General features: G+C 35.2%; 1 protein-coding gene across 1 annotated transcript in view; it reads right to left on the reverse strand.

The window, feature by feature from the left end:
• LOC120625375 (neuropeptides capa receptor-like) overlaps positions 1 to 16,900 on the reverse strand; it is a 46,209-nt gene that overhangs the window by 11,394 nt on the left and 17,915 nt on the right. Inside the window, exons 2-4 of the mRNA XM_039892417.1 lie at positions 12,818 to 12,908; positions 6,012 to 6,211; positions 3,037 to 3,178 (exon numbers count right to left, since the gene is read on the reverse strand). Of these exons, the coding sequence (XP_039748351.1) occupies positions 3,037 to 3,178; positions 6,012 to 6,211; positions 12,818 to 12,908 (433 nt within the window). The remainder of the gene's footprint in view (positions 1 to 3,036; positions 3,179 to 6,011; positions 6,212 to 12,817; positions 12,909 to 16,900) is intronic.

Raw genomic sequence — 16,900 nt, forward strand, 5'->3', positions numbered from 1 at the left:
AGGCGGATTTATCGCTAGAGATCTCTTGCAGGCAACCTGTGACGTAAGGAAACACGATATGTTATCATCATCATCAGAAACTCATTACCGGACAACTACAGGACATGGGTCTGCTTCCACAATGAGGAGGGGTTAAGGCCGTAGTCCACTACGCTAGCTCAGTGCGGATTGTTGACTGACATGTTATATGTGGCAGGAAAAACAGTTACTCGAAGGTCGTTCGATGCCTTTCGTATGGTAGGAAGGTACATAGGAAGGTTATCAGAAAAGTGATTATAAAACGCGTGGCCAGAAATCCCTTCATACATCAAAATAATTCATCAATCTGAAGATGAAAATTGCGTTTTAGATCGCGCATCGAATGCCTTTGAGAAAATCATCTAGAAATCTCTGGCCTGCAGGTTTCCTCACGATGTTTTCCTTCACCGAGAAAAAGCGTATTTTAATAAAAAAAGACATGTTGAATATGGACAGACACACATGACAATATTATCTACATGTTATTATCTAAACACAAACACGGAGTTAAATTTATTGCTAAACCGAATTTGACAGATGACGGTTAGAAGCCCGTGCAAGAAGTTCGTGAGACTTAAGTTATTAACGCAGGCAAAATATCTTAGTCGCAAGCTTCTTTAAAATATTGATTTGTCATTTTTGTGACGACAAAATATTCATAATAATTGGTAGTTAATTAATTGTTCTAAGAAATAATAATAATACTTGAAGTAACGTGACGTGATGTATTTGGGTATTTTCGTATAAATATTTATATGAAAATACACAGATACATCACGCTGCGATTTAATACAAACTTCGGTCTCTTCACTGAATGACCGCAATCAGTCAATGAATAACCTCTGGTACTTAGGTTGCAAATTTGATGAATGCCGCGATGACAATCGCACCCAATCGAATACATAAATATCACCCCTTAAAATATCTTTCGATAAAAAAGGGGTTAATTAATGATCGTTATTGTGGCGGATGCCCGCCATCTTGAATATTGGTTTCGAATAGAAATTCGGTCTGATATTAAACTCAGTTTTCGATTTCTAATTATTAGTTCACATTTTAATTGCGCGAGTTACGTTTAGTTAAATTAAATGTTTGTTTGTTTGTGTGAGCTTTATTTCACACACACATTTTATTCAAAGTAAAGACATATACAAAAGAAACTTAGGATAGAAAATAGAGCGTGCAAAGGCGGTCTTTTCACTAAAGCAATCTCTGCCAGAAAACCTTTGACGTTAAATGTTACAAGAATAACGTTATTTGAAACATGCATAATTATCTACACAATAATTAATATTTAAGATGCGACTTTGAGAGTAGGTGCTTAATTAAATAATACCTACCTGAATACCTACCGTTTTATGATAATTGACAAAAAGAGGTTATAGAATTCACTATAAGCCGAATACCTTCGGTTTTATGTTGACCGTGTAGCATTTACACAAGGTACATTGAAATGCTTCTGATGAACTGCAATAGTTAATTTCAAATTCATTTAAAACCTAAAATATTAATTGCGGCCTTATTAGGGTTCGTTGATTAATAGAAGTAAAACTCTAAAAGCTTTCGAGGCGCGAAATTAGCATGCAAATCGCGTAATTTGCCATGGACGTCCTAATGAGTCGAGTCTGCAAGGAATTGCTTAAAAATTAACCCTATCAAATCGAGAGTAGAATAATAACACCACTTCAGACCATCTTAAAGAAGCTAGTCAGATCGTCCGCGGTTGTTTTTATGCAAAATTTTTAGAGGGCCCTCTTTAATCGATACTGTAGTCAACCAGTTTTTTTTTCACTTTTGTCTGTCTGTCTGTCTGTCTGTCTGACTGTCATACGGCCCGCATATAATTTCTTTCAGTAAAAACTATGGCAGTGGTTCACGCAAAAATTATTAGGTTTTCGGTTTTACAGGTAAGTCTCAGAGACGGTACAAAATGTACCTCTAAAGCCAATAATTGTACAGTTTCAATAATATTTCTCCTTTCAATAACACTTGATAGTAGGTATAGTTCTTTATATCCGAATTTCTGAGTCCCACTTTATTGCTCCGTTCGGTGCAAACATCGAAGTATCTCATGAACGTTACTTAATTTCTGAATCATGGTCATATTTCAGAAGAAAGATGTCTGATTAGATGGATTTAAAATGTAAATTTAAGCTAATTTGAAGTTCGAAATACCTAAAATAAACACGGCGCATATGATCCGTCCGGTGCCGTTGATCTTGTATGTTATATATTCCACAGGTATAACAAAACTTGTATGGGTTAGAACAAGATGTAGAAGACAGACTTGCTAGACATTATGAAAACAATAATTGTATCGGAACGGTGGTATCGTAAAACTCACTGCTTCCAAATAAGAACGCGAAAGCAACGAAATTATGGTATTTATTAAACTACAGATAAAACTAATTTGTATTTATGTATTAGCCCTTCATTGATAGCCCTTCATTGCAATCTCACGTGTAATTGATGATGCAGTCTACGATGGTAACTGGCTCACCTGTTGCGGTTATGGCAGTTATATTAAACCCATACCAGAATATATCATTCCGGAACGCTTAAATGCTTAGCGGCACGTCTTTGTCGGTAGGGTGGGAACAAGCCAACATAACCAGACCAGACCAGAGAAAATTCAGAAATTATAAAATCCCAAATTTTCCTTGCCGCGAATCGAATTCGGGACATTCCACAGTAAAGTTCATCAATAAAGTTGACATGGTTCCACCCCCGTGCATCAAATAGCAAGTTAAGTTTATTTTAGGTAGGCTTACTGTACAAGCATTTTTTACCCAAGTTAAGTCTAGCCTGTCTGTATTAGTGACTTATTCGAAAGACAGACCCTACCTAGTAGCCGACAAGAAACTCTTAATCATAGATAATCATAGCCAAACAACATCAGAGATGTGTAGAGAATCTAAACTCTTAATATCTCCACCTTCTTTGAGAAAGGAGACTTGTGCGGATCGCTAATACACTGAGGAAGAAGAAAATGTAAAGGAGAGTAATCGTTTTATTTACCTTATGTGTATCCCCATGGTAATATACAAGCAGAGAATGAGAATAGCCGGAACGAAGAAGAAGAAGATACTGCTTATCTCCAAGAGAGGAGAAGACGCTGTCAGAGAGCAGAAGGCAGAGTCCAGTGATATGTTGCCAGAATCTAAAAAAAAATTACTTCAAAAGGTTTTATATATTATTGAAATATGTCTTACAAATAAAGGTCTAAAAAAAATAATTTATGCAATTAAAATATCAATTGCTTTAACTATGAAGGAATAAGTACATAGTGAGGAAAACCTGATAGATCTCCATAATGTTCTCAAAGGCGTGTGAAAGCACGGTAGACTATATAAATAAATAATAGTATACTAGGATACATACAACGCCATCTAGCCCCAAAGTAAGAGTAGCTTATGTTATGGGTACTAAGATGACTATAGACTGATGAATATTTTAATGAATAATATGGATAAATACTTATAATATACCTTTCAAATAACTTTGATCCCCTCTCCCAAAAGAACTAAGCTTAATTTCGGGATAAAAAGTATCCGATGTTACTTCTAATACCTCCAAGTATATATATGTAAAAAGTTCCATGATGATCGGTTAAGTAGTACGCGTGAAAGCATAACAAACAAACTTACAATCGCATTTATAATTTTAGTAGGGTAGTAGGGATAGGGATAGGGATTTTTTTTATTTTATTTATAAAGTGAAATTATATTTACAAAAAAAAACTGATCTATATATTGAGATAAGGTTTCCTTTTATAATCTTATATACCCATTAGTGTTTTATATCACAGTACGTAAAAAAAAAATTAAAAACATTGATTTTTCTAACAACTTCGTAGAAAACAAGTATTTTTACGTTTCCTTTTGTTTTGTTGCACTCGTTTTCTTTCAGTAATAAAGTCAACGACATACCTATCTATCTTTAAAATTTGAAGAAATGTATAAAACCATATATTTAATATGTTTTGTAAGATGTTCAGAAGCTAACTGTATAAAATACTCAATTTGTTCGAGAATAAGCTAAATTCAGCCAACACAAGTTTCATAATCAAATAAGTAACAAAACTACTCAACCAAAATTAACGATACTTGAATGAGACCCATTCGAGAACCTTTCCAAGTGAATAAAAAAATAATACCGCAAATCGAGCACAAGAAACCTCGGAGAAATTGATATACTTATAGTAAATACATAAAAAACTACCTACCCTTAGCTAAGTTCACAAAAGTAGTATATACGAGTATTTGTACCTAAGCTACATAAAAGGCAAAATTACGTTTCGTGGTCCTTTTGTGTTTCTCAGAACGCGTTTCGGTTCACAATAACTACGCGTTTTTAGTGTTTGACTTAACCACATTCTGTCGAATGAAGTAAAGTTTTTAGCTGTTCCAAACATTGCATCGTCTTGAACACTACTTTACTTACATTTTCTTGCTAGAATCTCTAGTTTTTAGACGTCTGGTATTTTAGCGCTAAGTATGCGTTTTTAATGTTTGATCGACCACATTTTTTTCAATAAAATAAAGTTTTGGACGTTTCTAAATTTTGCATCGTAACCAATCTACATTTTACTTTTTAAGAAGTCCTTTTACCTACATTTTGTGCTAGAATTGTATTCTGTTGTTTGATCAAAGTATTCTTTCCGCAAATATATTTTAAAAAGCTTGTTTGTGTCTTCAAAGGACTGTTTCTATTAATTAATCTCACAATGGTTCAGAATGCTTGTACTAATAATTGTTTGGTTGGTCCTTTGTGAATAGTGTATTTGTATATTGTTTGAACATTGTGAGTAAATTATAAAAGGATCGTAAAGTGCAACTCAAAAGGCAATTTGAAGGTCACTGGTTACCTGATTTTACACTTATATTTTGCATTCTAAAACCTAAGTTTACTTAACGAAGTTCCAACGCGGTGAGCAGATAAATTCAAATTCAAATATGTTTTATTCATGTAGACCTATCACAGGTACTTATGAAGCGTTCATACAATTACGCTAAGGCACTGCACCGATCGCGATGGGAAACTTAAAATATACACATTTATAGAAACATATTTATAAAACGCCACACGGAATGACAATGAGCGTAATGTCCTAATGTCATCGGCAGGGTGATTAGGTCTCTCGCGACAGGTTTGTGACAGGCGTAAATCTTGCAATCACTGCTGTCAAACGTCACTTTTCCATACAATAAATAAACAAAAGCGAAAGCAGGGTGATTACGTATCTCGCAAACCTGTTGCGAGATACGTAATCACCCTGCGGGTCAAAATATTTCTCCTTGTCTGATACTTAACTCTAATATTATACTCAAACGTTAATTAGTATTAGATGGGCTCGATGTGAAACTTCTAATTAATTATTGATATCGCCAATACCTTATAATTATCGGAAAATCATCCTTAGTTAATTTTCTTGAGCAGGATTAATTACCTAATCAGTATAAGTAACTGTACCTACTGGGATTACGGTACCTATTCATTTTTTTATCACATAACAAGTTAGCCCTGCAAAATCACCTGGTGGTAAGTTATGATGCAGCCTAAGATGGTAGCGGGCTAACCTGTTAGGGAGTATGCAAGTGAAATTCAACCCAACATAACGGAACGCTAAATCGCTTAGGGGCACGTCTTTGTCGGTAGGGTGGAAACTAGCCACGGTCGAAGCCCACCAGACCAGACCAGAGAAATTTCGGAAACAATAAATTCCCGAACGGCCCCTGGGGAATCGAACCCTGGAACTCCAACTACAAACCATAGCATAACGCATAAAATTGAAAAAATCTGCTTCTTTACAAGTTGTATGATTTTTTTTTGGGTAGGCAGTGCATTTGTGCATCTATGAACTGCACGCCATTGCTCCTGACAAGCGTAGAAAGCGTAAGAAACAAACCTAGATTCCCATTTACAATGGGAAATAATTAAGGTGCTTAGTGCTGCTAAATAAGGTAGAAAGAATTGCTTGTCAGAGAACTTACTTGGCGGATACTCCCGATAGCTAATGTCACTGTAGACGGCGAAGGGCGAAGCGCTGATGAAAGCCACGACCCAAAGCACCACGACGATGCGAGAGGCCCGTGTGAGTCCTGCCATTGCGTACAGGTGCAGTGGGTGACATATCGCCAAGTATCGCTCCAGGGAGAACGCTGATATCGTCAGCACAGACACGTAGGTGGCGCTGCAACAAAACGTACAATGTAACAAAGGTTTTTACAGGACATAGGTACTTATTATTATTATAACTCTTTATTTGTACACCACATCAAGAAAATATATATACTAAAAAAAGGAACATGATACCTACGTTATAAACGCAGACGAAGAATGCGGGTGACACAGCTAGTACGAAATAAAGCGATAGTCTGTGGTTAGGTGTTTGAACCCCGAAACGCAATAACGTTTCTAAATTATGTGCGTTTTTTAAACAACACCTGTTTTAACGGTGAAGGGTAGCATCGTGAGAAAACCTGCATACCTGAAAGTTCTCCATAATGTTATCAAAGTGTGAAGTCCACCAACCCGCACTCGGCCGGCATCGTGGACGAAAGCCGGTGCCATAAAGTGGACTGACAATGGATTGCTAATTTGATGCAATGGCGGCCATAGGCTTACAATAGGCGTAAAACTCAGGTATTATAAGTTGGAGGTTCTGTGTTCATTTATTTCGTTTAATAGTAGTTCTATCCTTTGCACATGTTTTATTAATATAGGATAGAAGCAGACGTTACTTTGGGGAGTTCCATAATAACTATACTATAAAAATTAAGTTAGTTAAATCTTAACAATTATTTTCCTGTAAAGTAAACATCTAGTGAGGATGCTCCTTTGTCGGGGCAAAACATGCGTACAGATAAAGTACGAGTACATCGCCAAAGATCTGTTTGTTGTGGAGTATAAAGAATGAAAAAATTATAAATAACACCATATAGATTCTCCTGTTTTTCGCGGAGTAAAGCAAATTAAGCTAGATTTTCATAGTATAATTGCTACGATGTTTTTTAGTGAAAACCTGAGACCTGTCAATTTCGTTTTGAGTTTTCTATTATAACGATGATGGATGCTAATTTATAAGTGAATGGTAAGCAAAAATCGTAGATCCTTCGATATTCCATTTTGTTAAATTAATAAAGCAAGAAATATTAATTTTGCAGAATAAAATTACGTTTTTTGTGAGCATCCATTCTGCGTTTATCCAATTAAGATATTTCTTCATTGGCGTACTAAGTACTTTACAAATTAGGTATAAGGTAAGATGCTCTTAAGCTTTTCTACACTACGACTTTTTCACGCTTAAGTTCTGTTGTATACATCACTCGTTAAAGAATACTTCTTTGCATGGCTAATTAATGGACATTTGAGGCAGACAGGATTTTTAAATTTGTTATAGTGTATATATAGTAGGAAGTAATGTCTTGATTCCTTTTTATTAATCCCCGACGCAAAAACGACTGTTGGTATACGTATTTTTTCACAACTCCCTCTATAAGGGTATCTAATGAAAGGGCTTGGCTGTAAAATACTATACAGAATGACGAATTTTAAATCCAAGATGGCCGCTACCACGGAATGTTGTATTGAATTTTTTTTTCACAATACTTTCAATATGGGTATCAAATGAAAGGGCTTGACTAGTATAACTCTTGTACACTAACAAATTTCAAGTCAAAGATGGCCGTCACCACTAAAGCCGCTTTTTTGTACATGTAATTGCTTGATACGCGCAAAACTACGAAAAATTCGGTTGCCCTGAAAACAGCAAAAGTCCATAAGATATCATTCGTTTAGACTGCTGAGCCAAAGATATCGTTAAATACTGGAGGAAGGCAATATCGATTGCCCAGCCAAACAAATACAGCCAAACTTATATAAAAGACTAACCTTCATAAAATTTTACAATAACCACCTTTCACTGAACCTTCACGTATCAAAGTGTAACTCTTATTTATGTAAGTGACACTTTCGTTATTATTGGGTAGAGCCCCATTTTGTATGGGACTAAGTGCCTATCTAAAATGGGTCCTTTTCCCAAGAATAATGTGTAGGTTGCTCCAAAATGCCTTGGAGACCATGATCGGTATACCTTCGTTTATCGGTCTTCTCAATGATAATATCTTTAATAACTTTGATCAATTGAAACATAAAATTGACTTACTGACTGACTTACTGAATGACAGAAATACACAAGTTAAATCAGTTTAAATTTTGAAATTTAGGCAGAGTTTTATAATTCCGTATTGGTTAATATAAAACAATGTTAATTTTATTTTAATTTTGTTAGTTACATTTCTATGGTAATTCGAAAATGTATTACATTTCGGTAAAAAATCGATTGCGCTATATTATGTATGTTTTATGGCCTTCTTGGTTTCGAAAGACTATTATATATTATCAGTGGCGTGCACTGGGTTTCTTACCAGGGTATGCATGCAAAAAAAATATTCCTCCTGTTAAAAAATGTATGGTAGGCAATGCTTTGGTGCATGTATGAAGTGCACTCCACTGTATATTATAATGGCAATCTAGTCTCATCATCTCATTTATTTCTAACTCTATTGTTTCTAACTTGTCTCAGAAAGTAAAGCATGTTTTAAAACAGATAAAAAGAAAATTTTATAAATTTAAAATGCATATAAAAAATTTCGGAACCGACAGGATTTGAACCTGCGACTCTCTTTATGAATTTGATAATTCCTCCAAGTGTAGGTAAAACACTAATAAAAATTATAAAAAAAAGAAGTGTGTTCTACAAAATAAATAAAAACAAAAAAAGTAAATAGAGATTTACACTGTGTTTTTTTTCATAATTTAAAATTATTGTTATCGAAAAGTAATGAAAAGATTTCTTAAAAAAAAAACAATTAAAATAAAAAGAGAAACCAATAAGAAAAAATATGAAATTAGGACCTATTTAGAAGGAAGACATCTTTAGTATTTAATTGTGTCACATTCAATATTATGTTTACCCGGCGTTTCCACTACTTGAGCCCTGAAATGCTAAAATAATAGAGCTTTGAGAATAACGTTTCACAAATATTGTATTTTACTAAGATAATATTAGTACTTTAGCAACAACTATAGATTGACTCGGCTCTGCATCGTGAGTTATTTAGGTTGTAAGGTTAAAGTTTACAATAGTCGTTTGTTCATCACTAGCAAGTCGCTGCTACTTCGTCCGCGTAAAATTTCTGATAGTATTCCCATATGAAAAATATCTAACGCGATTCTTCAATTCAACCGGACGCGCCGAATCACATAGTCGCATCGTTATAAATAGCCTATGCTTTCAATTTCGATAATAACTGCGACTCAGTCTTACACTGTAGCAATATTATCGAATTTGGGCTTTGATGATACACATTACCTTATGTTCGCCTTATTTTTTAGTATCCTAATGCCTAAAGACGAAAATTTTCAACGAGTGTGTCCTGCCTGTAATGACATATTGAGCGGAGACGTGGACACTGACTGTCGATTCGATCCACAAATTTAAAGTCGCGCAACGAGCTATGGAGCTATGTTGGGATTGTCTCTTCGGGATAAAATTCGCAACGACGAAATACGTAGAAGCACCAAGGTCACCCACATAGCTCAAAGGATAAGCAAGTTGAAAAGGTAGTGGGCGGGTCATGTCTGTCGCAGGACCGATGGCCGTTGGGGCAGACGTGTTCCGGAGTGGAGACCCCGAATTGGTAAGCGCAGTGTGGGACGACCACTAACTGACGCTTGACAGATGACCTTAAAAAGGTCGAAGCGGCTGGATGAGAAAGGCGGAAGACTGAGTGTGGTGGCGCGCTCTTGGAAAGGCCTATGTTGAGCAAAGGACACTTGTGGGCTGTTTTTATGACGATGATTAACAGACCTTTCCTCGGGCTTAAAAATTGACGAAAACCTTACCTGGAAATCACACGCTGAATATGTTTGCTCAAGACTAAATCAATTTTCCTATTCACTATACATGTTGTCCAAAAAGGTTGACCAGAAAACATTACTAGTAGCATATCATGCCCAAGTAGTTTCAATTCTTAGGTATGGCATAGTTTTTTGGGGAAACGCAACAAATATTAACAGTGTGTTTGTTGCGCAGAAAAGGTGCATAAGAGCGATATGCGGAATCAAAAAAAGAGAAAGCTGCAAGCCATTCTTCAAGAAACTTAATATTCTCACTGTCCCATCCTTATACATATTTGAACTTGCTTTATTTCTAAGAAACAATGAGAATTTATTTGAGCGGCATAAACGAGAACGCTGTAGGGATATGTTTAGGTTTCCCCCTCACAAAACCGCGTTCTTTAACAAAAGTGTCTGTGTGATGGCTATACAAATATATAATAAGTTACCAAAGATCGTAAGGGAAAATAATTTAATTAATTTTAAAAAAGAGTGTTTTAAATTTTTAGTTAACAATACATTTTATAATATTAATGAATTTTATAATTAGTTTAAATATGACATTTAATGTACTAGTTCTAAATAATTAACTTTAGTCTGTAAAATATAATACCTCCACTGTAATTGTTGCACGCCTAAAGAGGCAATATACATTGGGACTTCATACTTATAATTCTAACCAACCTGACCTGTAATATGCAATAAATGAATTTGAATTTGAATTTGCACTATAATAGGACCAGCTATTTATCACTAACTTTTTATAATAGACGTTTGAGCCCGCATTGGAGTTGGATTGCAGTAAAGGTCCTCTAAAACCCTCTCCTACGAGAGCAGTTTCTCAGTAGATGATGACGATTATGATATCTCATATTTATTGGAACAAATATTAACAGAGGTACCTATATCTCCAGAGTTCAGGCTATTCCTTTGTCAATTTCAGAAAGCTTGCGTCAAAGGTTCACGCAGCTTACAAAGGCTTATGTAATAACAGGATCTGTATGATAACTCCTGCTGTACCATCTTACAAGTAAATTGGGTACTACAGTGTTTGGTACAGTCGTATCAAATATGGTGACTTATTTTATGATGAGATAAACCGCCACAGCCGCAATCAATCGTTGAAGGCGTGAGACGTGAATTGTCATCTTGGAGATGTCTCTTAAAAAGTTCAAAGTTTGTATTAAACGTAAGCTTATAGAAAAGTCCTTTTATAGTATAAAGGACTACGTAAACGATAAAAAAGCTTGGGTGTAAATTATTGCTCTAACCAGGTTGCTCTTCTAATAATTTAAAATGACATTGTGAGATGGTGATAACAAAAAAAAAAAAAACACCCGGCTAAGTTTGTTGTGGGCTTCTTCTTAGACCAGGACGCGTTTGGAACCCTCGTAGCTTTAGTTTTAAGTTTACGAATGTGGTTATCGCCATCATCTCACTACCATGTGGTTCTTATGTACGCATCAAAAGTGCCACCTGTAATAAAGATAATAATAATAATAATATTACTTGAATAAAGATATTTTTGAAAAAAAAAAAAAAAAAAAGACGTTAGTAGTAGATTTTTGTAACAGAGCTCGGCCGGGGAAGTACTATCGTCAGCTTATTTCTGCCGCTAAGCAGCATTGTTGTCTGAATTACGTGGATGCCGGTGTGATGACAGACACGTAAGGCTTAACACCAAACTGATGGACACAGGGCGGCATGTTGCATGCCCTGTGAAGGCGAAGGTTTTCCACTTACCATCAGGTGGGCCAACGGCCTCACTTTCGGGTTGCCGAGTTCAAATCCCAGCATGCACTTTTCTAAGTTTCCGCAATTCAAATATCACTAGCTTCAACGGTGAAGGAAAACATCATGAGGAAACCGGCATGCCTGAGAGTTCATAATGCAGGTCTCAAAAGGTGTCTGGAGTCCACCAATTTGCATTGGGCCAGCTTGGTGGACTTCGGCCTTTACCCCTTCTTATTGTTGGAGAAGACCTGTGCCCTGTAGTAGACTGGTAATGGGTTGATATGATGATGATGACGATGTTATTCTTGACCATATTTATCCGCTTCACGCGATTCAGTAAAATTTTCGATATCGAAAATAATGTCATACTCACCTGTAACTGAAATTTGAAGTATGTTTTTCTCATTTTCTCATATAAAACATCTCATATAGGTGAGTAGGTATTGCTGTTATGCTTTCTTGATTTTTATTTATTACTAATTTATACTGATATTTACCCTTTAATGAAAAAAAAAACCTTTATTATTAACAATTACTAACCTTAAACAAAACAAAAAATCAGCACCGGAACAAAAAAGTAAAAAAAAATATAAAATCAACATAAAAACTTAGCTTTTACTTCCCGGGTTTTCAATATTTGAATTTTCTGTGCTCTGATGGGAGTTCTCCGACCGTGGTGAGTTACCAACCTACTCGTACAGACTAAAACCTAGCGATTTGGCACTCTGGTACGATGTCGTGTAGACAGATTATAAGGGTATGTTACCGCCATACCCCTAACAGGTTAGCTCGCTACAACCTTAGTTTGCATCACCCATTACTAACAGGTAAGACTGCATTCTAGGGCTAACATGTAGCAGAATAAAAGCTACATCGGTATAAAATTTGACAATATTGTGGCCATAGAATCCCCTTCTTAGCTCTGTATTGCAGCATATAGAAAACACTGCTATCATTTCTCTAAATCGAGTATTATTGATCCGTTGGTTTGCTAAAACCCTTTACCTACTGTAGGTATATACATTTTAGCTTATTATCTTCACTCTTTCCGAATAATCTTTTAGTATGTTAAACTCAATATACGGTGAACGCAAAAGAGGTACAAGAATTTCTCGTTGTGTAGACGTTAAGCGATCGAAAAACTGTCCCTGAATAAACTTACGCTTCAGATATAAAAGCCCGGAGTTTGCAGAAAACGAGTCCCAAGCTGTACGGGTACTGGTGCCAATAAACGGCCAAATCGTTCGGCAGGCCTGAAACAATGAAATGATGCTATGAGTACCCTAAAATCAAAGTGTTTTGATTAAAGCAATTAAATGACACTCTCTTTAACGGTAAAGTAAAAGATTATGCGGAAACCTTTATCCATGAGAGTTCTCCGATTCCCCAAGTCAAGTTTACAGATCCGCACTTGGCCAGAGCTACGGCTTAACTTTTTAATTGTGATAGGAGACCAATGGCCCCTGCCCTGTAGTGGGCTACTGGTGGGTTGATGATGATGACACTTAAATCACTAATATTAATAATAATCTTTTCGTTACACTTGCTCGTAATGAGAACGTTATGACATGGATATAAAGCTCATAATCCAAGATATCAGACACTTGTCTTTTGTTTAAAATTACCGCACCTACTCGTGCTTTGTAACTAGCGTACCCAGCCCGCTTCGCCGTGCTAGATTTTGTTTTATTTTATTTAAACAATAAACTTACATCATTAAATTTTTAATTTAAGTCTCATAATATATGAAATCAATTATTTATCTCTGTATTAATTATCTTCTATTCTCTTCGAGCGGTTGAAGATCATTATCTACACCCATGTACAACCAACAATAGAATATCATCATAGTAAATAAAAGTTGTATTTGACAGCTCAAAAATAGGAGTGCTCCAATCGTCACCAAACTTTACAGGATTACTCGCCAGGTTAATCCGGAGATTCCCTGCAAGTTTCATTGAAATCGGTCTAGCCGTTTCGGAGCCTATTCGGAACATACCCACACACTTTCTCTTTTATATATATAGATGACCCGATTAAGTTTAGTTTGAATCTCAATGCAAGTTATATGGATAAAGATGGAGCACTTTTATTTTTTTAACCAACAAAAAGGTTTCATGCTGCTTAAAATAGTAGGCATTTCCATAAATGAACAAATTTTTTCCTCGACTGTAAAATGCAATTTAACCAAACTTCATAATCTACTATTACAGCGTGGGTTTATACTCTTAAATCAGTCGACCACTGGTGGGGAAAGCCATAGCATATTCTATCGAAATTAAAATCGTACGCGACTCACTGACAAATTTCTCCTTTTACAAATCGGTTGTAAAGGCTTATGCTGGGTTAAACGATTCAAATCATTTTATTGATACAAACAGAATATGAGGCAACATTTATTTATTCAAACCCTTTTTCTCGTATGTTTGTTATTCACGTTCGGCATTACGCTTCATATCAATTTTATCGGATTTGTATCGATTCGAATACAATTTGCGACCCCGAGATTGATTAGAAAACTAAAATTCCTATCATTTAGCTATATCCACGTAACTATAAGTATTAACCGACTTACAAAATGAAGAGGCTATCAATTCGGTTGTATTATGAAGAAGTAAAATACTTTTTAATTTATTCCAACCGGAAATTTAATGTAAAAGCTAGGTCAGCGAGTTAAAAAAATTGAAGGACTACACGTTTGTTTTTTTTAAATTTTAAACAAAAAACTGGTTTAAAGACAAAAAAAAGCGGACGAAGTCGCGCGTAGCAGATAGCCCTGTTATAAAAACAGATAAAGGTTTTACGTACTTTCCGAACTTATCCACGAATATTAATATCTCCATATTTAGGTACTTATAAAATTCACCGCAGAATCTCATTCTTTTTTGAAATTGGATAAAGATATATAAAAATGTCAACTCTTCTATTTCTCTACGCTAGAGTTAAAACATTTTGCTTTCATTTCCTCTACAAATCCCGGCAGAGCGACAGAAAACTCGGTTCGGTAAATATAATATTATTTCAATAAAAGCTTTTTAAAGCCGACCTCACACTAGGCGATCGACCATTTTATACGCATTTTTAGTAGTAGTAAGTAGAGTTTCGTGTGACAAAGCTCGTCGGAGGAAATACTACGGTCATGCTTATTTTTGCCGCCAAGCAGCATTGCTGACTTCCGGTCTGAAGGAAGAGGTTACCGGCCATCTACTTGGTCTATCAATTATAAATATAATAAAATATTAACTAAAAAATAATCTGTGATGCATGTTTTTGCAACCTTGGAGGGTGGCATAAAATAAGTTATCGACCAGAAAAGTTTTTGTCTTTGAATATAAAGTTCATAAAAATATACTTGGTAGAGTGTACTCAGTTGTACCCGATTTTTATTATTTTAAGAGAAAATGTAAAAACAATTATCTTTTAAAATAAGCCTACTGAAATAGCTTTTAAAAGTTAAAACAAGTAAAAACTTTATCACATTTTTTTTCACATTATCATCCGCATTTCTTTTGCAAATTCGAATTTGGAATTCATATAAAATAAAGTTGGTGATTATAATATGCGATCATCATAAAGAGGTTTAATATTTACATTCATTTAGGAACTTTGTCTTTTGAATTTCTTTTTATTTTAGGTCCCTTAATTCTCACTTTTCTCACTGATAGATAGATAAATAGATAAAATCTTTATTGCACAAATTACAGAGAAAACAAAAAATGACAAATATATGACAATAACAAATAAAAATACAATAAAGTATTATATAACATTTACTCTATTTTCTTTTTCACTACAAGTTAGCCCCTGACTGCAATCTCACCTAACAGTAGATGATAACGCAATCTAAGATGTTAGCGGTCTAATCTGTTAGGACTTAGGAGTCTGTTGTATGAAATATAAATCGGTTTCTGACGCCATGCGATTTACCATTCTGGGATGACACCGGCTATCACGATTGACATACAGACGGACAGATAGATAGACGGACGGTTCCATTTTACCGGCTGCAAACTCCCGCCAGGCCAAAATCCATACGGTCAAGGCTATGCTTATATATTTTCTGTGGTCAAACCTTGCCGAGTCGAAGCAGAACCTAAAAATTTGCATGGCGTGACATGGACGATGATAGCCGCTAGTAATATTTAAAATAAAATTAAAAAAAACCCCAACTTTCAATGTAGTGTATATTATGGTACACTAGTCAGCATGTACCGATTTATACTAAACGTAACTAAGAACACTCCCGACTAATCAAAAATAAATAAATAAATATACTATGACAATACACACATCGCCATCTAGACCCAAAGTAAGCGTAACTTTTGTCATGGGTATTAAGATAAAGGATGAATATTTTTATCAATAATATACATAAATACTTATAAAATACATGTAAAAAATCCAGACACTGAAGAACATTCATGTTCTTCGCACAAACATTGTCCAGTTGTGATAATCGAACCCACGTCCTCGGACTCAGAAAGCAGGGCTCGCTGCCCACTGCGCAAATCGGCCGTCGTAAGTCACCTTTCAAATAAAAATCAAAATCAACATCGATTCATCGGTTTAGAAAATACGATACAGTCAGATACACACACACACACACAGACACGTCAAACTTATAACACTCCGTCTTTTTTGTTTATTCAATGTCGCCGTTTAAATATTCCGCAAGTAAATAGTACCTACCGTTTATTTAACAACGGAGCGTATAACAGTGTAATAGTCTATATTGTTTATTGTTACAATTAAAACAGTATGGGAAAGAAGGTATAAAACTCTCTTGTATAGCACATTATGTGTTTATATTTAAATAACAATAGGGTCGCCTTTTATCGTTGACTTTATTGTTGACCTTCATCTATGAAAGACGCGCAATATTTAAAACTTTAGTCGCACAACTAACATCAATTTTATTATGCTAGATCCACTGAATTCAAAAAAATTTAATCAAAGAATTTCTTAAGCTATTTTTCTTTATGAGTTACTTACTAGCCGTTGCCCGCGACTTCGCTATTTTTTATGTTTTTAAAGCATATTTTTAAAGTGGTGTAGTCTTGTTTAAAATCGGGTGTAGCTTTTAAAAAGAACGTTTTCAATTAAGTTCTGTTTACATTTTTAAACTCGCGATAACTTCTACTAACTTGATATTGTTGTTGTTGTTCATGATGCGGCCATCTGGTGACATATAATATTGTTGGTTTTGATAGTGAATATAGAGCATATGCGCTGCGATATCTGCTAC

Source organism: Pararge aegeria, chromosome 7 (genome assembly GCF_905163445.1).
Source record: "Pararge aegeria chromosome 7, ilParAegt1.1, whole genome shotgun sequence".
Classification (NCBI taxonomy): domain Eukaryota; kingdom Metazoa; phylum Arthropoda; class Insecta; order Lepidoptera; family Nymphalidae; genus Pararge; species Pararge aegeria.